Below are 27,067 nucleotides of genomic sequence, written 5' to 3'. Positions count from 1 at the left end.
AAAAAAAAAAAAAAAAGGGAGAGGGAAACATGTGAGATATAAAAAATAATGTTACAAAGAAAAACACAATTTTTGTGAAAAGAGGGGGGAGCCAAGAAAGAAAAAAAAAAAAATTAAAAACAAAAAAATATAAAAAAATTTTAAAAGTTTTTTTGTGCATAATATATATATATATATATATATATATATACACACACACACACAATTATAATAATAACATCAATCCGGCATTCAATCCATTTGGAAAGCATGTATTTAGACAGAAAATCCAATGTGCTTCGCGTGTTAGAAGACGTTTTTTCAGATCTCCACCTCTTATATGTGGTGTTATTCTCTCAATGCCCATGACACGAAAAAATTCAGTACTTCTTTGGTGTTCATTAATGAAGTGTCTGGATGCAGATGAGATGGAGCGATTAATACTGGAAGGAGATAAGATATCAGTTATATGTTCAGATATGCGAGTCTTGAGCATGCGAGATGTGCAGCCCACATATCTCAAGTTGCATTTGGAGCAAGCAATCACATATACTACATTTTTACTATTGCAATTGATATATTGTTTTATTTTATGTTCATTACACTTAGTACCATCAAAAAAGGAATGAACATTATTAGAATGTGCACATGTTCTGCATCTGGATGTACCGCAGCGGTAAAAACCGCAGCAGTGTAGCCATGTCCGAGATCCAGTTTTAGAGCTATAAAAAACTAGGAGACACTATGTCTGATAAGGTGTTGGCTTTTTTAGCAACCACTCTGCAGCCGTTAGATAAAATGCTAGACAAGACGTCATCTTCAAACAGAATAGGTAGATGTTTTAAGATGAGTGCTTTAATGGTGTTAAACTGAGAACTATATTGGATAGAGCAAACCATCTTATCTGAATTTTTATCATTATTGTATACCTTTGGTAATAACAAATCATGTCTTTTTTTTTTTTGTACAATTTTCTTTGCTCTATCAAGACACCAATTAAAGTAACTCCTCTTGCTCAGCTTGCTGCAGCATGACTCAATTTCTCCTTTCGGGGCATTGTCATCACTGCAATTTCTAGTGATTCTAGTGAGCTCCCCCACTGGTATAGATTTAATAGTGTGCCCGGGGTGGCTGCTAGATGCATGTAAGATGGTGTTACCAGAAAGTGGCTTGCAGAATGTAGCAGTGCTGATGACAGCACCTGCAATACCTTTTAGTTTAAGATCCAGAAACGAAATTACATGTGGATCCGTCATAAATGTAAATTTGAGATTGAAATCATTAAAGTTGAAATATTCTATTAGTTCTGGTATGTCAGATACATCACCACTCCAAATAAGGAGTGTATCATCAATGAATCGGCCATACCAAAAAATGCTAGACAAAAATGGATTATTATCAGAATACAAAATTACCTCCTCCCTGTGCGACATAACAAGATTAGCCACCGATGGCGAATGTTTGCTGCCCATTGATACTCCTCTGCATTGTAGAAAAAAATCTCCATCAAAAAAGAAATAATTGTGAAGCATTAGGAAAAAAATAACCTGCATGATATAATCACACAATTCATTAGTATAGTTACTATATTTATGCAGGTGAAATTCCAATGCTCTGATTGCAACATCTTGAGGAATAGAGGTGTAAAGAGCAGTAACGTCACAGATAATCCACTGAAAATCACTATTCCAAACTACATTAGAAAATTGATGCAATACGTCTTTTGAGTCTCTCAGGAACCCCGGCACTCGTGTAACCAGAGGCTGTAGCAAAGAATCTACCCACTGGCTGAGGTGTTCCGTGAGAGACCCAATGCCTGAAACAATTGGGCGCATAGAGGGTGGTGATATATTTTTATGAACCTTAGGAAGCCCATAGATTGTAGGAATAGTTGGAGAATCAATTTTTAAAAAATCTACCTGAGCCTTTGTCAGAACACCCAATGCTGCCCCCTCTTCAATTAATTTGAAAATTTTTCTTTGAAAATCCTTTGTAGGATCATGAGGCAATTTTCTATATGTAGAACTGTCACTCAGTAGAACATTCATTTGATCTCTATATTGCGCAGTGTCCATGATCACAATCAAGCCACCCTTATCTGCACTTTTGACTGTTATTTCAGTAGTTTTCTTAATTTCATCAATAGCTTTTCGTTGTTTGTAGCTCAAGTTGTTATTTTGTTGTTGAGTTTTGATTGAAGCATCCAATTTTCTAAGTTCACGTTCCATAACGCTCTGAAACTTGTCCATGAATTCTGCTCTGGATTGGATAGGATAAAAACTCGGATTTTTTATGCATAAATGTTCTGCTTGAAAAACATCCTTAGACACAATGTTAGTAGAGTCTAGTTCATTCAAATTTTTCAATGCCATTTGCTCAGAAAAATTAAGACCATTGTATTCATTTTGTGCAGGGATTTTCATAGCAATAGAGTCAGATTCATGTGCAAAAAAATGCTTTTTAACAGTTAGATTTCGTACAAATTTATTTATGTCCAAAAGTGTATTAAAAAGGTTGAAATGTTGATCTGGAGCAAAACTTAATCCCAATGTCAATACCTGAAGTTTTTTTTTTTTTTTTTTTTCTTCTCTTTTTCCTTGGTTACTGCGTGAAGACTGCATGTGGTCCGGGCTATCCACTACACATGCCTTCAGGTGAGCTGGCTTCTTTTTCTCTTTTTGATTGAAGCTTCAGAGACTGGGAGTTCTGTGGAAACTGGGTAAGAATACAAGGACAGAACAATGGGAAGGACACCATTGTAGGCATTTACTACAGACCACCTGTGCAAGCTGAAGATATGGATGAACTCTTTATGCATCAAATGGCCAAGTTCTCCAAAAAATATGTCATGGGAGATTCCAACTATCCAGACCTTTGTTGGGAATCTCTCTCAGGCAAAACTAACAGGTCAAGGAAATTCTTATCCTCTCTTGCTGACAAGTTTATCTTCCAAAAGGTAGGGGAGAAAACAAGGGGATCTGCTACCTTGGATCTAATCCTTATAAACAGGGAGGAAATGGTTGAGGAGGTAAAAGTGGCTGGGACCCTAGGATGTAGCAACCATGCTATTTTAGAATTTTGGATAACTAGAGGAGGAAGACCTGTGAAGACTCAGACGTCAAGGTTAGATTTCAGGCAGATTTTAAGGGATTCAGAAAGAGAATTGGAGAGATCCATTGGCTGGATATCCTTAAGGACAAAAATGTCCAGGAAGGATAGGAAATCTTGAAAAATGAAATTCTCAAAGCACAATTGTTAACAATTCCGAAAAGAGGGAAGAATAGGAAGCTTTTAAGGAAACCAGGATGGATGAACACAGATCTTAAGCACATGCTAAAAAGGAAGAAAATGTTTATAAAATGGAAAGAGGGAGGCATATCTAAATAAGAATATAATGCGGTCTGCAGAACCTGCAGGGCACGAATCAGATTATCTAAAGCTGACAATGAATTGAGGCTTGTTAGAGACGTGAAAAGCAATAATAAAGGATTTTAGGGATATGTCAAAAGTAAAAGAAAAGTCAAACATGCTATAGGATTTTTACAGGATGAAAATGATGAAATGGTAAGACAGGATGTTGAGAAGGCCGAACTTTTAAATTCCTATTTTGCATCTGTTTTCTCTCAGAAAGGAAATGTAACATCAACTATTCTTCACTGTCCTATTAAGGGAATAGAAGCATCCAGGATAACTATAAACAGAAATATAGTGAGAAAACACTTAGCTAACCTAAATGAATTCAAGTCTCCAGGTCCAGATAAATTACACCCCATAGTACTGAAGGAGATAGCAGAAGAAATTTTTGAACCCCTCTCCATAATCTTTGAAAATTCATGGAGAACAGGAGAAGTCCCAGAAGACTGGAGAAGAGCAAATGTTGTTCCTATCTTCAAAAAGGGGAAGAAGGTGGACCCAGGCAACTATAGGCCTGAGTCTGACTTCTATACCAGGAAAGATCTTTGAACAAATTATTAAACAACATGTATGTCAGTACCTGGATAAGAATGAAGTGAATAAACAGAGTCAGCATGGGTTTGTAACTAATAAGTCATGTCAGACTAACTTAATTTCCTTCTATGACAGAATCACTGATTGGGTGGATCAGGGAAATGCTGTAGATATTGTATATCTTGACTTCAGCAAAGAATTTGACAAAGTATCTCACACAATCCTTATTGAAAAAATGACTACGTATGGAATGGACAAGGCAACTGTTAGGTGGATTCATAACTGGCTTCGTGATCGTACCCAAAGAGTGGTCGTAAATGGCTGCACATCCAGTTGGAAGAATGTCTAAAGTGGCGTACCACAGGGCTCTACCCTGGGCCCTGTATTGTTCAACATCTTTATCAACGATTTAGATGAAGGAATTGAGGGTAAACTGATTAAATTTGCTGATGACACAAAGCTAGGAGGGATAGCTAATACTAGAGAAGAGAGAGAGAAGATTCAAAAAGATATAAATAAACTGGAGCAGTGGGTAGCAACTAACAGAATGGTTTTTAACAGGTAAAAATGCAAAGTACTACATCTGGGCAATAAAAATGAAAAAAGCATATACAGAATGGGAGGAATAGGGCTAAGCAACAGCACATGTGAAAAAGACTTGGGTATACTAATAGATCACAGACTGAATATGAGTCAACAGAGTGATGCAACAGCAAAAAAGGCAAATGCAATTCTAGGATGTATTAACAGAAGCATTCAGTCTAGATCACGTGAAGTCATTATTGCCCTCTACTACTCTTTGGTCAGACCTCATCTGGAATACTGTGTCCAGTTTTGGGCACCACATTTTAAAAAAGACATCAAGAAACTGGAGCAAGTTCAGAAAATAGTGACGGGAATGGTGACCGGTCTGCAAACCCTGTCATATGAGGAAAGGTTGCAGGATTTGGGAATGTTTAGCCTGCAAAAGAGAAGACTGCGAGGAGACTTAATAACTGTCTACAAATATCTCAAGGGCTGTCACATTGCAGAAGGATCTTCTTTATTCTCATTTGCACAAGGAAAGACTAGAAGCAATGGGATGAAACTGAATGGAAGGAGACACAGATTAGATATCAGAAAAAACTTTTTGACAGTTAGATTGATCAATGAGTGGAACAGGCTGCCACGAGAGGTGGTGAGTTCTCCTTCAATAGAAGTCTTCAAACAGAGGCTGGACAGATATCTGTCTGGGATGATTTAGCGAATCCTGCTTTGAGCAGGGGGTTGGACCAGATGGCCCAGGAGGTCCCTTCCAACTCTACGATTCTATGTCTCTATCAGCAAATCCCTCTTGTCCCACGTTTTTACACTCTCCAGCTGACATCTTTCATTGTCTCTGGGTTAGTCCGAAGATACAGGAGGTTTGGGATATGCTTCTTTGTCCATCTCACTAACACCTTCAACATTCACTTTACATTATCTCCGGAATGGACGTTATTTAATATTCTCCCACGGGATCAACTACTCTGACTCTCTGGACGTGTTTTAACTATTTGGGCGGCGGCTACCTGCAAGAGTAATCTGCATTTGTGGGCACAGGACGCAACCCCTCCGCTAAATCTAATTTCTTCAAAGTTAACATATTTGTTTAAAATGGATTGGATTGAGTCCATACTTCATAAAGAAAGTCATACGGAACGTTTTTTCCTCACATGATCCTCCTTTATTGATCTGAAGCCACTATCGGTGCATCAAGCATTACATTGTTGCTTTCAATTCACTGATTGGTATATGAGAGCGCTTATATCTGGAAACACACCTATTAGGCTTACCTGATTATACCTGCAGGGTTTCAGACGTGCCTGGGGGGGATGGGGGGAGTTGGGGTCGGGACTGACCGTTATATTGAATAACCCTGTCTTCCTTTGAGTCTTTGAAGCTACACTTTCTGGATATTGTTAGGTCCTTTATCTTTATATGCTATGTATGTTACTGATTCTTATCTTGTTTGCAGACGGTTATAAATAAATATTAAAAAAAAAAAAAAAAAAAAAAAAAAAAAAATAGACTCCTGGGCTTCAAGTCACCTGACAATACAAAGATGACATCAACCCCAATACTATCGCTGCCCTTGCCACTGCACCAAGGCAAGTGGAAGAGTGAGGTTCAGTGCCAGAATTGGCGCATCTTATGGATCGTGTTTCCTGGCCGGCTGCTGGGTTCCAGTGCTCAAGCGCGCTCCCTGGTCGACTTAGGATGCGGCCACACGCGTCCCCCGTGCTCTATGGGCCTGATGTGCCCTAACCCAGAAGTAACTGTCTACCAAAGGTGCTAGTTTAGGCCCCTATTTTACGTCTCTGTACCATTAGCTTAGTACCTGCTTAACCCTGCCTTGCCCTTGTTTCCTCCACAGTGTCTCCCACTGTCCAAATCCCTGGTGATCCCCGGACCCTGCTCCTTCCCTCCAGTCTCTCTCCTTTCGCTCTTGGAACTTGCCCTACCTTGCCTGGATCCCTAATCCCTCTGCACCCATAGCCCCTTTGTCTGATCCACGTGCTTTTTCCCTCTGCATCCATAGCCTCTTTGTCTGCATTTTCCCTCTGTGCCCCGTTCCCTACGAGTCGCCCTTTTGGTACCAGCTGTTGTGGTATTTGAGTCCTCTGGGCTTGCCCCTGATGGTCCCTGTATATGGGTCGGTCCACTAGGTTCAACTCGCCTTGAGGGTCCACTCTAGGTAAGCCCTTCTTCTGAAGCATTTCACATGTTATAATGACATGAGACCCAGACGGGCTTGCCCTGCTCTGGTGATCTCGGAATTATACACGATGTACAGCTAGGACTTAAGGCCTCGTTACACATAACGATGTCCCAGCGATCCAACATGATGGGATCGCTGGGACATCGTTAGGCTGATCGCTGGTGAGCTGTCACAAGACAGCCCCAGCGATCAGGACCAGCGACGCTGGACGCTGGTTTCTAATGTAAACAGCGGGTATCCAGGAGTCGCGCAGCTCCTGGATACCCGATGTTTACATTACAAACCAGCGTCGCTGATCGCTGGTCTCTCGCTGCCACACGCAGCGATGCGTTCTGGCCAGCGGGAGACTAGCGATCGAAAAACGGCCCAGGCCGATCGAGAACGATCAGCGATACCCGGCAGGGGAACCGGTCGCTGATCTCCGTCACACACAGCAATCTCGCTGGCGGGATCGCTGTGGCGTCACAAAATCAGCGAGATCGCTGTGTGTGACGGGGCCTTTATAGTATGTCCATAACTCCGTTATGAATTCCTGGATGGCTGAACAAAGGACTCAGGCCCCATGGCTTGGATCCACAGGGGGTCTTTCTGTAGAAGGTTGCATGCCAGCCAGCTGGTGAGGGGTGTGAATCACTTTGAAGCTGGCCAGGTCTCATGTTACCATAGCACATGCTCAAGGGGTTTTTACAGTTCTAGGCCAAATAGGATACAGTTGATTGACATGGAATTATGTCTCCAATATTCTTCACAGAAGAGTCTGTTGTATTAGAATTATAACTTGAGGGGGGTATTCAAAATAATAGCAGTGTGGAGTTTAATTAGTGAAGAAATAGGTGTGAATCAGGTGACCCTTATTTAAGGGTGATGTCAGGACATGTTGTACATGCATTTCTCCTTCAAAGCCTGAGCCATATGGGTCGTTCAAGACAGTGTTAGGAAGAACAGTGTACTTTGATTAAAAAGTTGATTGGAGAGGGTAAAACTTATAAAGAAGTGCAGAAAATGAGGCTGTTCAGCTAAAATGATCTCCAATGCTTTAAAAAGTAAAGCCAAACTAGAGAGATGCAGAAGAAAACTGAAGACTACCATTCGAATGGATGGAAGAATAGCCAGAATGGCAAAGGCTCAGCCAATGATCAGCTCCAGGATGAAAAAAAAGACAGTCTCAAGTTACCTGTGAGTACTGTGATAGAAGATGCCTGTGTGAAGCTTATCTTTTAGCAGGATGTCCCCGTAAAGTCCCACATGTACTAAAGTGGATACAATTTTCCAAAGAACACATCAACTGGCCTAAAGAGAAATGGAGAAACATTTTGTGGACTGACGAAAGTGAAATTGTTCTTTTTGGGTCAAAGGGCCTCAAACAGTTCGTCAAATGACCCCCAAACTCTGCATTCAAGCCACAGTACACTCTGAAGACAGTGAAGCATGGTGGTGCAAGCATCATGATATGGGCATGTTTCTCTTACTATGGTCCCGGACCTATTTACCGCATACCAGGGATCATGGACCAGTTTGTATATATTAAAATACTTGAAAAGGTCATGTTGCCTTACACTGGAGAGGATATGCCCTTGAAATAGTACATATTGTAAGTTTGTAAAGACAAATGCAGACACTGTTGTTTTTTAGAACTGCCCAATGTTCATTTTTTATTTTCTGTAAAGTAGTTAAAAATTATTTACATTTCTCTTCATGTTTTGAATTAGAAAACAGTGTGCAATGTTCCCAATGCATGGAAATAAAAACTAGTATAAAGATTTTGTGATTAACTCATGGTTTTTAACACACTGCTATTATTTTGATCACAACCGCACATCTAATGTGCAAGAAAAATAACTGAAAGGTAACTTACATGTCCCAGTGGACTGGAATAGTGCTGTATAAGGCCCTTGTGCCCTGACATATGTTTCACCCAAGCTTCACTTCAGGATTCATCCAGAAGTTTTTCTCATCGGTAGGATGGAACTCTCCGGCCATGTATAGATTATAGGAGTCACAACCAGATCACAATTAAAAATTAAAACAAATATCCGTTGCCACTAATCCCGGAATTGTTTGATCGTCTTAGAAGTGCCAGGATCTTCACCAAGCTGGATCTAAGAGGAGCCTACAATCTAATCCAGGCATCACCTGTACAATACAAGGGAAATCCTGAAAACATGACCTGTTGCTGGGTCTTGAGGACTGGAGTTGGGGAACCCTGATCTAATCCACATACACTGAGTATATGCATGGAAGACTGCTTTCAACTGGAAGACTGCTTCAAAATCCATCAACAGCCATCATGTGTACTGAGTTATGCTGTTTGGGCTCAGTAATGCCCCAGCTGTCTTCCTATAATTTGTAAATTACATCTTCCGAGACCTCCTTTTAATCTTGCATGGGCCGAATGATATCCTGGTTTCCTCTACCGATCTGCACCTCTGTCACGCTCGCGCCTTGGCTGATTGGCGCGAGCCGGGGGTTGTGGCCCCACTGTGCCACAGACCAGACTACCCTGGAATGCACGAGACCAAGACAGCTGCCTTGGTCTTCTCTGGAGCCTCCAATGTGAAGTCAAGGTTGTGCGGCAGGCAGCTGCCAGGTGCCACTCCAGGGTGGTGTCTGGCTGTGACTACTGATCCCACTCAGGGACAGGACACCTGGTCAGGTGTGAGTGACAGGCAGGCTGAGACACAGGGCAAGCGGGCATGGCTCGGAGAAACAGGGCAAGCAGGCACAGCTTGGAGACACTGGGCAAGTGGGCACGGCTTGGAGACACAAGGCAGGCTGGAGTGATGTATGACAGAACAGGGTTGGACCTGTTCACACAGGAGGTGCAGATACAGATACAGGCGGGAGTGCAGAGTAGGCAGAGCCGCAGGAGTGCAGAGTAGGCGGAGCCGCAGGAGTGCAGAGTAGGCGGAGCCGCAGGAGTGCAGAGTAGGCGGAGCTTGCAAGAGTGCAGCGCACAGACAGGGAGGACACAGGGAAAGACACAGCAGGGAAAGGAACCACAGACAAGGAGACAGACACAGGTAGGACAGAGAAACAGTACGAGACAAGGTGCAGAGACCAGGAAATACTGCCTCCTGGAGGCGGCAAGACAAAGCTGAGACAAGACACAGAGACCAGGATATTCTGTCTCCTGGAGGGCAGACAGAGAATTACTAGGCAAGGTACCGAGACACAGAGATTAGGCACAAAGCTTCCACAGAAGGCAAGACATAGGACAGAGCCTGGCTAACTCAGCAGCAAGAAACTAACTGAGTCGAGACATTGCACAGGCAATGTTCCAGTGGATGAGGCAGGCCTAAATAGTTGAGGGTTCTAGGTAATTGGTCAGGGACACATTAGCCAGGTGCACCCTGACTCCATAAGAAGCAGAGAGTTCAGGCGCCACCCCTCTATACACACAGTCAGGAAACATGAAGACAGCTGACAGGAGGCAAGGAGCTGGCAGTAAACAGAATTCACAGCAAGACCTGGAGCAGTGAGCAAGTTGGTGAGTGGAGAATGGGAGGCCATACAGCGATGCCAGCAGAGTTGTTACAGTACCCCCCTTTACGGCCCCTCTTCCTCAAGCCTGACAGAATGACCTGAAGAAGGAGTATGGGACCACACACAGTCCAGGCTGACACGACATTCTTCAGGTAGGGAGGAGTATGTGTTCCATCAGGAATCCCAGAGTGCCAAGTTTCTTGGTGCCCGACGGAGTCAGCTTCCAACACAGAGGGTACAAGGACCAGGACCTCCTCCTCCTGGTTAGCAGAAAGTAGGAATTTGGAATCTTCTGTTTCGACCTCTACATCAGCCGGCCACTTGAAAACTGAAGACACCCTCAGAGGGTCCAAATTCAGCCTGATATCCCAAGAAAATTGGACGTCCTCCTTAGGACCAGAGGGAAGCATCTCCGCCCTGGTATCTTCACCAACTGGCCAAATGGAAGCTGAGGGTACCCACACAGGATCCATCCTCTGCCCGTAAACAAAAGAAAATTGGATCTCTTCCTCCGGGTTGGTGACAAACGGAGAAACATAGGTGTTATGAATGGGTCACCGAGGAGAAAAAAGCAAAACAAGCTAAGTCACAGAAAACCAGAGAGGTTGGTAACTATGCAGATTGCAGATCCCTGATCTTACCACACAACTAGCAGTAGCCGTGGAGCGTGCCTACGATGTTCCTAGACACCTTGTCACGGCCAGAGGACTAAATAAGCCTAAAGCAAGAAAAGGGAAAACTAACTGCCCCAGAGCAGACCCCAAAGGAATAGATAGCCCCCACACATGTATTGATGGTGAAACAAGATGAAGGCACAAACACAGGCAGGAAAATAGGCAGCAAATGATGGGGCCCAAACTAACTAGACAGGAAAGGAAAGGAAAGACACTGTCTGCAATCTGCAAAAAAACCCTACAAAAATAATGTCCAACACTTCTGATAGCAAAATTAACCCTGAAGTCACTAGACTTATCCTACTATATCAGCACTCTGAAATATTCTGAGACAGAGCAAAAAGAGACCGAACTAGTAAGGGACAAAAAGCCAATTGGCAAAATACTGATAAATAAGAGTGGAAATTCAGCACAGCCCCCAGCCGGGGCTGGCTGACCACACAAAAAACTGAATAGACCAACAAAATCAAGTGTGAACATTAGCAGCAAAACTTAGCTTTAGATGACTGGAACAGAGCTGAAAACCAAGAGCTGACAAGGAAGAAGGAATCACCAGCAACTGAATAGGGCGTCGGCTGTCTTAAATCCAATCTGAGAATCCTGAGGTCCAATCGTCATCCTCACTCTCAGGTGGCAGATCTCCACTGATCAAATCAGCATCACAACCTCCTGATACCTCCAGAGGGAGTCTGGAAGGGGGACTCACAACTGGTGAACCAGAGAATAAACTCACAACAGTACCCCCCTTTGAGGAGGGGTCACCGAACCCTCATCCACGCCACCAGGCCGATCAGGATGGGTCCAGTGAAAAGTACGAACCAATCTATTGCCAAGAATATCGGAGGCAGAGACCCAAGAATTATCCTCCTGACCATAACCCTTCCATTTGACCAAATACTGGAGTCTCCATCTAACCAAACGAGAATCCAATATTTTCTCTACCTCATATTCCACATTGCCTTCAACCAATACAGGGTCAGGAAGTGCTGCCATAGGAACCACTGGCTCAACAAACCTCTTCAACAGAGATTTGTGAAATACGTTATGGATCTTGAACGTAACTGGAAGAGCCAATCGAAACAGGATTAAGAATTTCCAAAATCTTATAAGGACCAATAAATCTTGGCTTAAATTTAAGAGATGCAACCTTCATACGAATATTCTTAGGACGACAACCAAACCATATCACCCACTTTAAACTGGGAACCAATGGTCCTATGCCGGTTGGAAAATTGCTGGGCCTTTTCCTGAGAGAGTGACAACTTATCCACCACTTGGTCCCATATCTGCTGCATTCTCTTAACCACAGTGTCCACACCTGGGCAGGATGAAGATTCCACTTGCCCTGAAGAGAATCGAGGATGAAACCCAAAATTACAGAAAAAGGGTGACATCAAAGTGGCAGAACTAGCTCTATTGTTCAGTGCGAATTCGGCCAAGGGCAAAAATGAGACCCAATCATCCTGATCAGCAGATATAAAACATCTCAAATAAGACTCCAAGGTCTGGTTTGTTCTCTCAGTCTGTCCATTGGTCTGGGGATGAAACGCAGAGGAGAAGGATAACTGAATTCCCAGATTGAAAAAAAAGGCTTTCCAGAATCTGGAAACAAACTGGACTCCTCTGTCGGACACAATGTTCTCAGGAATCCTATGTAACCGAACCACCTGTTGTAAAAACAAGGGCACCAACTCAGCGGAAGATGGCAACTTTGTGAGTGGTACAAGATGGACCATCTTCGAAAATCTATCACAAATCACCCAGATAACAGTCATTCTCTGAGAGACAGGAAGATCAGAAATAAAACCCATTGAGATATGGGTCCATGGCCTCTTGGGCACCGGCAAGGGCATCAGCAACCCACTAGAACGAGAACAGGGTTTAGACCGAGAACAAGTCCCACAGGACTGTACAAAATTCCTGACATCACGAGATAAGGCAGGCCACCAAAAGGACCGACTCACCAAATCTCTGGTACCAAAAATACCTGGATGACCAGCCAATGCGGAGCAATGAATTTCAGACATCACTCTCTTTCTCCACTGGTCAGGAACATACAATTTTTCCATAGGGCAATGCTCAGGTTTATCCTCCTGAAATTCCTCCAGGGCGCGTCTCAAATCGGGCGAATTGGCAGAAAGAACTACCCCCTCACCTCGGATGGTAGTAGGCTCGGTCACACTAAGAGAATCGGCAAAGAAACTCCTAGAAAGGGCGTCTGCCTTAACATTCTTAGTGCCCGGAAGAAAAGAGACCACAAAATTAAAACGCGTGAAAAACAAGGCCCATCTAGCCTGTCTAGGATTCGAGCGCTTGGCCGACTCCAGATAAATCAAATTCTTGTGATCGGTGAGGACCACAACTTGATGTCTAGCTCCCTCCAACCAATGTCTCCACTCCTCAAATGCCCACTTCATGGCCAACAATTCCTGATTCCCCACGTCATAGTTGTGTTCAGATGGGGAGAACTTTCGAGAAAAGAAGGCATAGGGATTCATCTTAGAAGTCACAGGGTCTTTTTGGGACAAAACAGCTCCTGCACCAATCTCAGAAGCGTCTACCTCCACCTGAAATGGAAGTGAGACATCAGGTTGCCGTAAAACTGGAGCCGAAGTAAATCTCTGCTTAAGCTCCTGAAATGCTGAGATAGCCTCAGGAGACCAATTCAGCACATCAGCGCCCTTCTTGGTCAGATCAGTCAGTGGTTTGACAATACCAGAAAAAAATACCTATAAATTTACGATAGAAATTAGCAAAACCCAAAAACTTCTGGAGGGCCTTCAAAGAAGTAGGCTGAACCCAATCATAAATGGCCTGTACCTTGGCCGGGTCCTTTTCAATAGTGGATGGAGATAAGATAAATCCCAAAAATGAAATCCTCTGTACACCAAAGAGGCATTTCGATCCCTTAACAAACAGGGAATTCTCCCTCAAAATCCGGAACACAGTCCGGACGTTTTCCACATGAGAATCCCAATCACTAGAAAAGATCAAAATATCATCCAGATACATGATCAAAATCTTATCCACAAAGTCACGGAAAATATCATTCATAAAGGACTGGAATACAGAAGGGGCATTAGTGAGCCCAAAAGGCATCACCAGGTACTCAAAATGTCCCTCCGGAGTATTAAACGCCATCTTCCATTCATCCCCGTGCTTGATGCGAATAAGATTATACGCCCCCCTGAGGTCAAGCTTAGTAAACCAGCAGGCACTCTTAACTCTGGAGAATAAATCAGACATCAGAGGTAACGGGTACTGATATTTAACCGTCATCTTGTTAAGGGAACGATAATCAATACACGGTCTTAATGAACCATCTTTCTTGGCCACAAAAAAAAAACCCAGCACCTAAAGGTGACGAGGATGGTCTAATATGACCCTTCTCCAATGACTCCTTAATATAGGATCGCATAGCATCATGTTCGGGTACTGATAAGTTGAAAAGCCGACCCTTGGGAAATTTACACCCAGGCATCAACTCAATTGCACAGTCATAACTCCTATGAGGAGGCAAAGACACAGACTTGCTCTCACTGAATACATCAGAAAAGTCGGCTAGATAATCAGGAATATCATGAGACTGAGGAGAGGTGGAGAAAACAGGAGCGTCCCTAAGAACACACTGACAACCCCAACTCACCACAGACCCAGATTTCCAATCCAAAACTGGATTATGAGTTTGCAACCAAGGAAAACCCAGAACAATAGTATCATGCAAATTATGCAGCACCAAAAATTTACAATTTTCTTGGTGGTCTGAAGCAACTCGCATTGTCACCTGGGTCTAAAACTGAGGTTTATTCTCCGCCAAAGGAGTAGCATCAATACCCCTCAAAGGAATAGGTGTCTGCAGAGGCGTCATGGAAAAACCACAACGTTTAGCAAAGTCCAAATCTATCAGATTCAACGCTGCTCCTGAATCCACAAAAGCCTTTGTGGAAAATGTGGATAAGGAGCATATCAAAGTAATTGCCAACAGAAACTTAGGTTGTTTACTGCCCACAGCAAATGTGTGTGGAAAACGTTTCTCTCGTTTTGGGCAGACAGAAATAGTATGAGAGACGTCTCCACAGAAAAAACACAGCTTATTACGCCTTCTAAACTCCTGATGTTGCGCCCTAGACAAAACCCCATCACATTGCATAGGTTCAAACGTTTGTTCAAAAGATGGCAGCGTCTCCCGTGTAGTTTTACGTTCACGTAAACGCCGATCAACTTGAATGGCTAATGACATAGAATCATCAAGACCAGAGGGAACAGAAAATTCCACCATAACATCTTTTACGGTCTCCGATAAACCCTTCCGAAAGACAGCTGCCAATGCACTATTATTCCTTGTAGTAAGGACCGCCCACTTTCTGAATATTTGACAGTATAACTCTGCAGAATCCTGAGCCTGTTTCAATGCCAATAGGGCTTTCTCAGCTTGATCAATAGCATTAGGTTCATCAAACAACCCCAAGGCTTGAAAAAAATGCAGCCACATTAGTCAGAATAGGATTTTCAGGTGTCAAAGAAAAAGTCCAATCCTGGGGATCGCCACGCAGCAAGGAGATGACAATTTTAACCTGCTGCACAGAGCTCCCCGATGAACTAGGCTTCAAGGCCAGAAATAATTTACAATCATTCTTAAAATTCAGAAATTTAGACCAATCCCCAGAAAACAAATCAGGAGTAGGGATCTTAGGTTCAGCAGCATGTGACTGAATGAGGTAGGTGGAAATTCCCTGCACTTCAGCAGCCAGCTGCTCCACACGATCAGACAATTGCTTTATCTCCATTTGGAAAAAGAAAAAAAAAAAATCATCCTACGGCCCCAGAGAATAAAGAGGAAAGAATATTAAAAAAAAAAAAATTCTGACACTTTTTTTTTTTTTAGCAACTTTTTCCTGCTTTTGAGTACCCTAGAATCTGCGGTATGGCTGGTGATTTTGTTATGAATGGGTCACCGAGGAGAAAAAAGCAAAACAAGCTAAGTCACAGAAAACCAGAGAGGTTGGTAACTATGCAGATTGCAGATCCCTGATCTTACCACACATGTTATGAGTCACCGTAGGAGGAAAAACAGAAATACTAGCTAAGTCCAAAAACCAGAGAAGTTGGCAGCTATCGGAATACAGACCCCTGAACCTAACAACAACAACTAGCAGTAGCCGTGGGGGGTTCCTACGGTGCCCTAGACCCCTCGATCACAGCCGGAGAACTACATAGCCTAAAGACAGAAAGGGAAATCTAAACTGCCCCTGAGCAGACCCCAAAGCAATAGGAAGCCCCCAACATATAATGACGGTGAAGCAAGATGAAAAAACACTCACACAGATAGAAAGATAGGCTGAGCAAATGATGGGGCCCAAGCTAACTAAATAGGACAGAGTAGAAAAGCTGCTGTCTGCAATCCGCCAAAACCCTCTCAAAAACAAGAGCCAACAGACTGATAGGGAAAAAAGCCCTGAAGACGCTAGGCTTCAAAAAGACTATATCAGTACTCAGGTATTATCTGAAGACAGAGCAAAAAGGAATTCAGCTCACCCAGCAGGGAAAGGCAGAAATCCAGAAAAACAAGGCAAAACAAAACCAAAACACAAATGCAAAAAGTAGAGCAGAAAACTTAGCTTTTGAGGAGCAGGAATCAGACTGGTCTCCAAGAATCCCTCAAAGTAATCACCCGCAAGGCAGAAGGGCGTCGGCTGCCCTATATCCAGTCAGCAATCCCAGTCACCCAGTCATCAAAGCTCAGGTGCTTTGTAATCAGCCTCACTACCTTCCTTCACCAGAAGAGGGAGTTCATCAGACCTCAATGGTGAAGGGGAAAATGAACTCACAACAGTACCTTCCCCTTGAGGAGGGGGGTCACCGAACCCTCATCCACACCACCAGGGCGATCAGGGTGAGCCCGATGAAAGGCACGCACCAATCTTTTAGCATGATTATCAGAGGCAGAGACCCAGGAATTATCCTCCCGACCATAACCCTTCCACTTAACCAAATACTGGAGTCTCCGTCTAGCCAGACGGGAATCCAGTATCTTCTCTACCTCATATTCCATGTTACCTTCAACTAATACAGGGTCCAGAGGTTCAACAAACCTCTTCAACAAGGACTTATGAAACACATTATGAATTTTAAATGTGACAGGAAGAGCCAAACGAAAAGAGACCGGATTAATAATCTCCAAAATCTTGTAAGGTCCAATAAATCTAGGCTTAAACTTAGGAGAAGCCACCTTCATAGCGATATTTTTTGATGATAACCAAACCATATCACCAACCTTAAACTGGGGACCAATGGTCCTATGTCGGTTGGAAAACCGCTGGATCTTTTCCTGGGAGAGAGATAACTTATCCACCACTTGGTCCCAGATCTGGTGCATTCTCTCCACCACAGTGTCAACACCTGGGCAGGCAGAAGGCTCCACCTGCCCTGAAGAAAATCGAGGATGAAACCCAAAGTTACAAAAAAAAGGTGACATCAAAGTGGCAGAACTAGCTCTATTATTTAAAGCAAATTCGGCCAAGGGCAAAAATGAAACCCAATCATCCTGATCGGCGGAAATAAAACATCTCAAATACGACTCCAAGGTCTGGTTTGTTCTCTCCGTCAGCCCATTGGTCTGAGGGTGAAAAGCAGAGAAGGACAACTGAATTCCCAGCTTGGAACAGAAAGTCCTCCAAAATCTAGACACAAATTGAACTCCTCTGTCAGATACAATGTTCTCAGGAATCCCGTGCAAGCGAACCACCTGTTGCAAAAACAGGGGCACCAACTCAGAGGAAGATGGCAACTTAGGGAGTGGTACAAGATGGACCATCTTCGAAAATCTATCACAAATCACCCAAATAACAGTCATTCTCTGAGAGACAGGCATATCAGAGATGAAATCCATTGAAATATGGGTCCATGGCCTCCTGGGGACCGGCAAAGGCATCAACAACCCACTAGAGCGAGAACAAGGTTTAGACCGGGAGCAAGTCCCACAGGACTGCACAAAATTCCTGACATCACGAGACAAGGCGGGCCACCAAAAAGACCGACTCACCAGATCTCTAGTACCAAAAATACCTGGATGACCAGCTAATGCAGAGCAATGAACTTCAGACATCACTCTCTTCTTCCACTGGTCAGGAACATACAACTTTCCACTGGGACAAAGCTCAGGTTTGTCCTCCTGGAACTCTTCCAGAGCACGTCTCAAATCGGGCGAGATGGCAGAAAGAACTACCCCTTCACCTAAGATGGTAGCGGGCTTGGTCACCACAGGAGAATCAGCAAAGAAGCTCCTAGAGAGGGTGTCTGCCTTGACATTCCTAGTGCCAGGAAGAAAAGAGACCACAAAATCAAAACGTGTAAAAAACAAGGCCCACCTAGCCTGTCTAGGGTTCAAGCGTTTGGCCAACTCCAGGTAAATAAAATTCTTGTGGTCAGTGAGGACCATGACTTGGTGTTTAGCTCCCTCCAACTAATGTCTCCACTCCTCAAATGCCCATTTCATGGCTAACAGTTCCCGATTCCCCACATCATAGTTACGTTCAGATGGAGAGAACTTTCGGGAAAAGAAAGCACAGGGATTCATTTTAGATGTTACAGGATCCTTTTGGGACAAAACAGCTCCTGCACCAATCTCAGAAGCATCCACCTCTACCTGGAACGGGAGTGAGACATCAGGTTGCCGCAAAACCGGGGCAGAAGTGAATCTTCGCTTCAGCTCCTGAAAGGAAGAAACAGCCTCCGGAGACCAATTCAACACATCAGCACCCTTTTTAGTCAGATCAGTCAATGGCTTGGCAATACTAGAAAATTTTGCTATACATTTCCGATAAAAATTAGCAAAACCCAAAAACTTCTGGAGGGCCTTCAAAGAAGTGGGCTGAACCCAATCATAAATGGCCTGTACCTTGGCCGGGTCCATTTCAATAGTTGACAGAGACAAAATAAATCCCAAAAAAGAAATCCTCTGTACCCCAAAAAGGCATTTCGATCCTTTGACATACAGGGAATTCTCCCTCAAGATCCGGAACACAGTCCGAACATGTTCCACATCAGAATCCCAATCCTTGGAGAAGATCAAAATATCATCCAGATAGATAATCAAAAATTTATCCACAAAGTCTCGGAAAATGTCGTTCATGAAGCACTGGAAGACAGAAGGGGCATTAGTGAGCCCAAAAGGCATCACCAGGTACTCAAAATGTCCCTCCGGAGTATTAAACGCCGTCTTCCATTCATCCCCATGCTTAATGCGGATAAGATTATACGCCCCCCTAAGGTCAAGCTTGGTAAACCAGCAAGCACCTTTAACTCTGGAGAATAGATCCAAAATCAGGGGTAACGGATACTGATATTTAATAGTAATTTTGTTGAGGGCACGATAATCAATACAAGGCCTTAATGAACCATCCTTTTTGGCCACAAAAAAAAAAACCGGCACCTAAGGGTGAAGAGGATGGTCTAATATGACCCTTCTCTAACGCCTTCTTAATATAGGATCGCATAGCCTCGTGCTCGGGTACAGATAAATTGAAAAGCCGACCCTTAGGAAATTTACACCCCGGGCTCAGTTCAATTGCACAGTCATACCTCCTATGAGGAGGCAAAGACGCAGACTCATTCTCACTAAATACATCATAAAAGTCCGCCAAATAGTCAGGAACATCATGCGACTGAGGAGAGGTGGAAAAAAACGGAGCCTCACTAAGGGCACACCGACAAACCCAACTCACCACAGACACAGATTTCCAATCCAAAACTGGATTATGAATTTGCAACCAGGGAAACCCCAGGACAATGGTATCATGCAAATTATGCAACACCAAAAATCTGCAATTTTCTTGATGGTCTGGGGCGACCCGCATTAACACCTGGGTCCAAAACTGAGGTTTATTTTTCACCAAAGGAGTAGCATCAATCCCCCTCAAAGGAATAGGCGTCCGCAGAGGTGTCATCGGAAATCCACAACGTTTAGCAAAATCCAAGTCCATTAGATTCAGGGCTGCTCCCGAATCCACAAAAGCCTTGGCGGAAAATGTGGACAGGGAGCAGATTAGAGTAATTGCCAGAAGAAACTTATGTTGAACACCACCCACAGAAAATGTGTGTGCAAAACGTTTCTCTCGTTTAGGACAGACAGAAATAATATGCGAGGCATCTCCACAAAAAAAAAACACAGCTTATTACGCCTTCTGAACTCCTGACGTTGCTCCCTGGACAAAACTCTATCACATTGCATAGGTTCAGACACTTGTTCAACAGGTGGCAACACCTCTCGTGCAGTCCTGCGTTCACGTAAACGCCGATCAACCTGAATGGCTAATGACATAGAATCGTCAAGACCAGAGGGAACAGGAAATCCCACCATAGTATCTTTTACGGCTTCTGACAAACCCTTCCAAAAGAGAGCTGCCAAAGGCATTATCATTCCAAGTAGTAAGGACCGTCCACTTTCGGAATTTTTGACAGTACAATTCTGCAGAATCTCGACCCTGGCTCAATGCCAACAGGGTCTTTTCAGCCTGATCAATAGCATTAGGTTCGTCATACAACAACCCCAAGGCTTGAAAAAATGCGTTCACATTAGTCAGAATAGGATCATCTGGTTTCAAAGAAAACACCCAATCCTGGGGATCGCCACGCAGCAAAGAGATGACAATTTGTTAAGGCAAGTTAGGATAGGATATGGGTTGAACTAGATGGACTTAAAGTCTCCCTTCAACCTTAATTACTATGTTACTATGTAATTTTAACCTGCTGCGCGGAGCTCCCTGACGAGTTAGGCTTCAAGGCAAAAAATAATTTACAATTATTTTTGATATTCAAAAATTTAGACCGATCCCCAAAAAACACATCAGGAGTAGGGATCTTTGGTTCAGCAGCATGTGAATGGGCAAGGTAGGCGGAAATTCCCCGCACTTCCGCAGCGAGCTGCTCCACACGATCAGACAATTGCTTTATCTCCATTGAGAGAAAAAAAAATTCCCCCTACGGCCTCAGAGATATAGAGGAAAAAATATACACACTTTTTTTTTTTTACAATTCTTTCCTGCTATTGAGTACCCTAGGATCTGCGGTATGGCGGGTGATTCTGTTATGAATGAGTCACCGTAGGAGGCCAAAACAGAAATACTAGCTAAGTTCAGAAAACCAGAGAAGTTGGCAGCTATCGGATTGCAGACCCCTGAACCTAACAACAACAACAACAACTAGCAGTAGTCGTGGGGGGTTCCTACGGTGCCCTAGACCCCTCGATCACAGCCGGAGAACTACATAGCCTAAAGACAGAAAGGGAAATCTAAACTGCCCCAGAGCAGACCCCAAAGCAATAGGCAGCCCCCAACATATAATGACGGTGAAGCATGATGAAAAAACACTCACACAGATAGAAAGATAGGCTGAGCAAATGATGGGGCCCAAGCTAACTAAATAGGACAGAATAGAAAAGATGCTGACTGCAATCCGCCAAAACCCTCTCAAAAACAAGAGCCAACAGACTGATAGGGAAAAAAGCCCTGAAGACGCTAGGCTTCAAAAAGACTATATCAGTACTCAGGTATTATCTGAAGACAGAGCAAAAAGGAATTCAGCTCACCCAGCAGGGAAAGGCAGACATCCAGAAAAACAAGGCAAAACAAAACCAAAACACAAATGCAAAAAGTAGAGCAGAAAACTTAGCTTTTGAGGAGCAGGAATCAGACTGGTCTCCAAGAATCCCTCAGAGTAATCACCCGCAAGGCAGAAGGGCGTCGGATGCCCTATATCCAGTCAGCAATCCCAGTCACCCAGTCATCATCATTCTGCTCAGGTGCTTTGTAATCAGCCTCACTACCTTCCTTCACCAGAAGAGGAAGTTTATCAGACCTCAATGGTGAAGGGGAAAATGAACTCACAACACACAACTAGCAGTGTCACGGTCATGTGTGTCTGGACGCAGATGATACCGCAAGGCGGACTCATAACACACGTGACCCTGGATACAACGCCTCCAGTGGCGAATTTAAATAATAAAACGTGCAGATGGATACGCCGCCTCCACCTGGCGAATTTAGGAATTACACGTTATACATACATTCTGGAAACCCCGCCTCCAGTAAGGCGAATTAAATAATAAGGGGGACCTGGGTAACATTCACAATGGTGGGCCCTGCGATAGGGAATAGGGAAGTGGAGACCTCCTGAGCTCCCCTGAGCCAGTGTCCCTGCACTCCTTACGTTCCCTATACAGGCTCCGCACCTGTCGCCGCACGCGAACCTTAAACCCTTGCTCGCCCGGACCCTAAACCCTCACTAGGGAGTAGGCCGGTGCGGAAACTAATCCCACCACTGCACTAATAACACACATGAGGGAAAGAGACAATACAGGGGGACACCACTTAGCTTTATGCTCTGTGCTTATGCTCCTGCAACAGAGCCCTCCACCTGCGTGCGTCTTCTCCTCCACCCGGATCCATCACCATAACAGGATCCTTCACCATAGTGCAGCCTTGGAGCAGAGTCCACCACCAGTTGCTGCTGCTTAGTAACAGAGTCCCAAAGATGAGTTCAGCTTCTGCCACGAAAGCAAGCATGCTTGAGTCCAGCTCAGCAGCCAAGTGCCACATGGTGAGTGCCACTCTCCATAGTCGCCACTCCACCAGTCCATGCAGACACTTCCTGCCGACACCATCACTGCGACCCCACCACGCCATGCCAGCCCTTCGTCCAGACACCATAGCTGACACACGTCCGCCCTGGCTAAGCTGCGCAGGACTCCTCCTCAGCTCCATCCTTCCACCAGGCTCTCACCAACTCAGAATCAATGAATGAATATCACCAGCAGTGATTACACACCCTGAGACTCATTTATAGAGCCCCACACCTGATTCATAATTATGTGCGCATTAAACCTAAAGTGCGATACCACTAACCACCACCGGGGACAGTCAAGTCACTTTGGCAACTTGCCAAAAGGAAAAGAAGTTCACTCTGTGCCTTTAAAACTGTCAGATCAAATTCAGATCATGACAGCAGTAGCCGTGGAGCGTGCCTACGATGTTCCTAGACGCCTCATCACGGCCAGAGGACTAAATAAGCCTAAAGCAAGAAAAGGGAAAACTAACTGCCCCAGAGCAGACCCCAAAGGAATAGATAGCCCCCACACATGTATTGATGGTGAAACAATATGAAGGCACAAACACAGGCAGGAAAATAGGCTGAGCAAATGATGGGGCCCAAACTAACTAGACAGGAAAGGAAAGGAAAGGAAAGGAAAGACACTGTCTGCAACCTGCAAAAAACCCTACAAAAATAATGTCCAACACTTCTGATAGCAAAATTATCCCTGAAGTCACTAGACTTCTCCCATTATATCAGCACTCTGAAATATTCTGAGACAGAGCAAAAAGAGACCGAACTAGTAAGGGACAAAAAGCCAATTGGCAAAATACTGATAAATAAGAGTGGAAATTCAGCACAGCCCCCAGCCGGGGCTGGCTGACCACACAAAAAACTGAATAGACCAACAAAATCAAGTGTGAACATTAGCAGAAAAACTTAGCTTTAGATGACTGGAACAGAGCTGAAAAGACAAGCCAGAAGTAATCACCAGCAACTGAATAGGGCGTCCGCTGTCTTAAATCCAATCTGAGAATCCTGAGGTCCAATCGTCATCTTCATTCTCAGGTGGCAGATCTCCACCGATCAAATCAACCTCACTACCTCCTGATACCACCAGAGGGAGTCTGGAAGGGGGACTCAACTGGTGAACCAGAGAATGAACTCACAACACATAGGCCTCTGTTCCAACCTCTTCATCCACCTGCCACATGGAATCCGAAGGCATCCTCACAGGGACCATCTTCTGCCCCTGGTCCAGGAGAAAACTCTCAAGCGACAGGGATGTTCCTGAGAACTGGTCACTGGTATGGTCACCAGAGGTGTGCGGAGAGGACGCCACTGCTTTATTTTCTTCAGTGACGTCAGCACAGCACGACTTAATAGCCGTTATTCAATTAGTATAAAATCTTTAAAGCGCAAGGTGCTCGGGTTATACAAACAAACAAATAGAGAAAAAGAAGAGAAGCTGGTGGCTTTAATACTGCCCATCACTTCTAATGCATCCCAGATATATAATTATTCGTTGGGTGCCATAAATCAATCCTGTGCGGCCAAACCACTCCCAAGACATAGGATACACAAATCTCAAAATTATCTCTATGCTTTACATTCAATATTGTGATCAGCCATCACAGTTTATATGGTTATCTCTTATTGAGAGTGCATGCCCAACCGTCTTATAATATCAACATTTCATTTCTAGACTTGTCACACCAATGCTACCCTCCTCATAAAGAGTACCATCTGATTTTTTGGGCAGAGAATATCCAAATTACTGCCACATAGTATCAACCAATTTTCCACCACACAGCTTTGATTACCGCATTTGCTGCAGGTTCTAATTATAATACAGTACACAAAATGTTATTAACATATTATTTAGTAAGAGTGTATCATCATTGAGATATACAATTCCGCATACCATATGTGCTCCCTAATTCAGGGTCTAAATCCAACACATATGCATATATCAGCATATCTTTTCTCAAATGCCTCCTATTTACAATGAGAGCACTATTCTAACACTAAAACAATTGACATAAAACGGAAGTCTCACCAAAATATCAGGGGCACGTTCTGATTTGTCACCATCCCCATGATTGGTGAGCGCGATACCCCCGTCTCCCGACACGTTTCGTCAAATCTCATCAGGGGAGTCGACTGGGGTCATCTCTGTGGTGTATCACGAGTGGCCGTTATATGTTTAAACCGACATCATGTGTAAGTATACTCATGCATACCTCCTTTTGTATGTTCGCGCCATGGCGTCCAGGGAAGCCGACACTTCCGGTCCCTCGTTTACCTCACATCCTGTGGCTGGGCCGCATACGTCATCAGCGTGTTGGCTCTGTAGAGCGCGTCACACGCTGGGGGCGCGCTTAGCAGCCACTGGGCATGCGCTTCATAGTGCCGCCCTCTCTGGAAGGATAATGACGTTCTATATGTTATAGTTGCGCTCGTTGCTAAGGACATAGGTCCTACCCTATACATGCGCCTATTCTTGTCATTCATATAGCAGGAATATATATTCCTGCTCATTGCAGAGATCCTGCTAGAGTCCTTCCAATGTTTATTACTGGAGATAGTCCCATTAGGTAAACGGAATATCTCACACCTTAAATCATGTGCAGATATTCATACATAGGGTATTTATTCCAATTTTCGGGAGTTTCAGCGAGTACACCTACTCTCAATAAGAGATAACCATATAAACTGTGATGGCTGATCACAATATTGAATGTAAAGCATAGAAATAATTTTGAGATTTGTGTATCCTATGTCTTGGGAGTGGTTTGGCCGCACAGGATTGATTTATGGCACCCAATGAATAATTATATATCTGGGATGCATTAGAAGTGATGGGCAGTATTGAAGCCACCAGCTTCTCTTCTTTTTCTCTATTTGTTTGTTTGTTTGTTTGTATAACCGGAGCACCTTGCACTTTAAAGACTAATTGAATAAAAGTTATATTTTATAATTATTCCTATCCATTGGCTGCTAAAATAATTTAAGAGGAGTGGATACACTAGCGCTATTTATTTTGACTTAATAGCCGGCATATCAGGTGGAGAAGGTGACGACACAGAAGACTGACCTTGCAGTAATGGAACTAGACACCTCTGTTGGCTAGGCAGTTCCAAGCGCAGCACCACGCTGGGTCTTTGGACCGGAAGGGGCAGTAGAATACCCGGCTCAGAACGACCGGTGGGCAAACTGGTCAGCAGGTGGAAAACCAACTTCTCCGTGTATAATGCTCCAATTAGGAGCTGTAGTTGTCCCCTCAATACTGGACTGTTCACAAGTAGGGCTCGGCCATCACCAAACACCCTCACTGGATTCTGGAGCTGTGGAGCAGGAACCACGCACAGACTCCGTCTGGCTTGCAGCTTGCATACATCTGCAGGACTGAAACCCCCACAAGGCACCGGAACAGTTACAGACTTTAGCGGAGCGGAGGTACTCTCACAAAGGGCCATCTCTCCTACTGGCCCAAGGTTCTGGAGCTTAAGATCCTTTGAACAGTGGCCGTCCGGGTGTTCCTCACAGCCGAAGCAATACAGTTTACCCTTCTTATGACTGGTTTTAGGCTTCTGCTTTGCCAGCCCACTCTTATCAGTCTTCTTGGGTTCTGCTCGAGTAGCTGCTTTAACTGGAAGAGGAACAAGAGGGTTACGGACGGTCGTGGTCTGACGTGGCGGTTTCCTCACTGGTTTCGCCCATCTGGAGCGCCTCTCGGATCTGGAAAGGGAAGACTTGGTAGGCGTAGATGGACTGGGTATTTCAAAGGCTTTATGGAAGGCCACCAGGAAGGCCTCGAAGTCGAGATGATAGGATCCCCTGCTTCCCAGAGGGGAGTGATCCATATCAGAGCATCTTCGGCCAGGTAGGACAGGATGTATCCCACTTTGACTCAGTTAGAAGGGAAGCAGGCTGCATTCCCCTGGATGTAGAGTGTTACACCTGTCTCCATCCTGGCTCTGCGCCCCGGTCTGCTGCTGTCTCCCGTTCAGGCCACTCACCTCGTCCCTTGCACGCTATCCCTGTGCAGCAGCAGGCTCTCTGTGTCTGTCCCATGCTGCTTCTCCACGTTCTGCTCCCTCCCCCTCCTCCAGCTCCTGCCGTCCGGCCAGCAGCTCTCTAAGAAAAGCTATTAGAGCATGCACGCGTGTTCCCCTGGCTTCTTAAAGGGACAGCGTGCATTTTTCAAAATCTGGTAATTATCCAATAGCAGCGCACTGGCTGCTATTTCTGGCCTCTCCTCCATAGGGAGAGCGCCGGAGCAACGAGTATCAACCATTGCTACATCCGGTTCTGTTGCTAACCTGTCTGCGCTGCGTTTGCAGTCTCTGTGCATTCTCTCATGCTATCTGTCTCCAAAGATTATCTATATCCTGATAACCCTGGCTATCTCTGCAATCATCTGTGCAAAAGCCTTTCCATTCCACCAACAGCCATCTGAGTCCAAGGACTGTGACAAGGTTACTGGAGCCTGCTATCTACCAAATACCCGGATCCAGGATCCGCCTCATTATGGACTCTGCTATTGTTTCTGCTATCCCTTTTGGTTCCGCTGGGACAGCTGTCACGTGTCTGGGGTGTAACTGGAGGTAGCACCTGTGTCCTCCGGGTATTCCATTCTGGTCCTATCTGAGGG

The 27,067-nt window shown here is 44.4% G+C and overlaps 1 protein-coding gene across 1 annotated transcript; it reads right to left on the bottom strand.

Moving 5' to 3' along the window:
* On the bottom strand, window positions 1-26,514 carry LOC141098322 (uncharacterized). The gene is made up of 2 exons (XM_073585987.1): window positions 25,508-26,514; window positions 1-422 (listed from the first exon to the last, which is right to left on the bottom strand). Exons 1-2 carry the CDS (start codon window positions 26,274-26,276, stop codon window positions 328-330), a joined length of 864 nt encoding a protein of 287 aa, XP_073442088.1. The 5' UTR covers window positions 26,277-26,514; the 3' UTR covers window positions 1-327.
* Between the last annotated feature and the right edge of the window lie 553 nt (window positions 26,515-27,067).

Source organism: Dendrobates tinctorius, unplaced genomic scaffold (assembly GCF_039654945.1).
Source record: "Dendrobates tinctorius isolate UK_male_01 unplaced genomic scaffold, ASM3965494v1 ptg000090l, whole genome shotgun sequence".
In the NCBI taxonomy this organism is placed as follows: Eukaryota; Metazoa; Chordata; class Amphibia; order Anura; family Dendrobatidae; genus Dendrobates; species Dendrobates tinctorius.
This window is presented reverse-complemented; position numbering and strand designations above follow the sequence as displayed.

Excerpts from the sequence above, each read along its gene's own strand:
- LOC141098322 (XM_073585987.1), bottom strand. The coding sequence starts at position 26,276 with ATGGATCACTCCCCTCTGGGAAGCAGGGGATCCTATCATCTCGACTTC. Across the intron at positions 423-25,507 it reads TCTAGTTCCATTACTGCAAG|TATTAATCGCTCCATCTCAT; the intron begins GTCAGTCTTCTG and ends ATCTCCTTCCAG.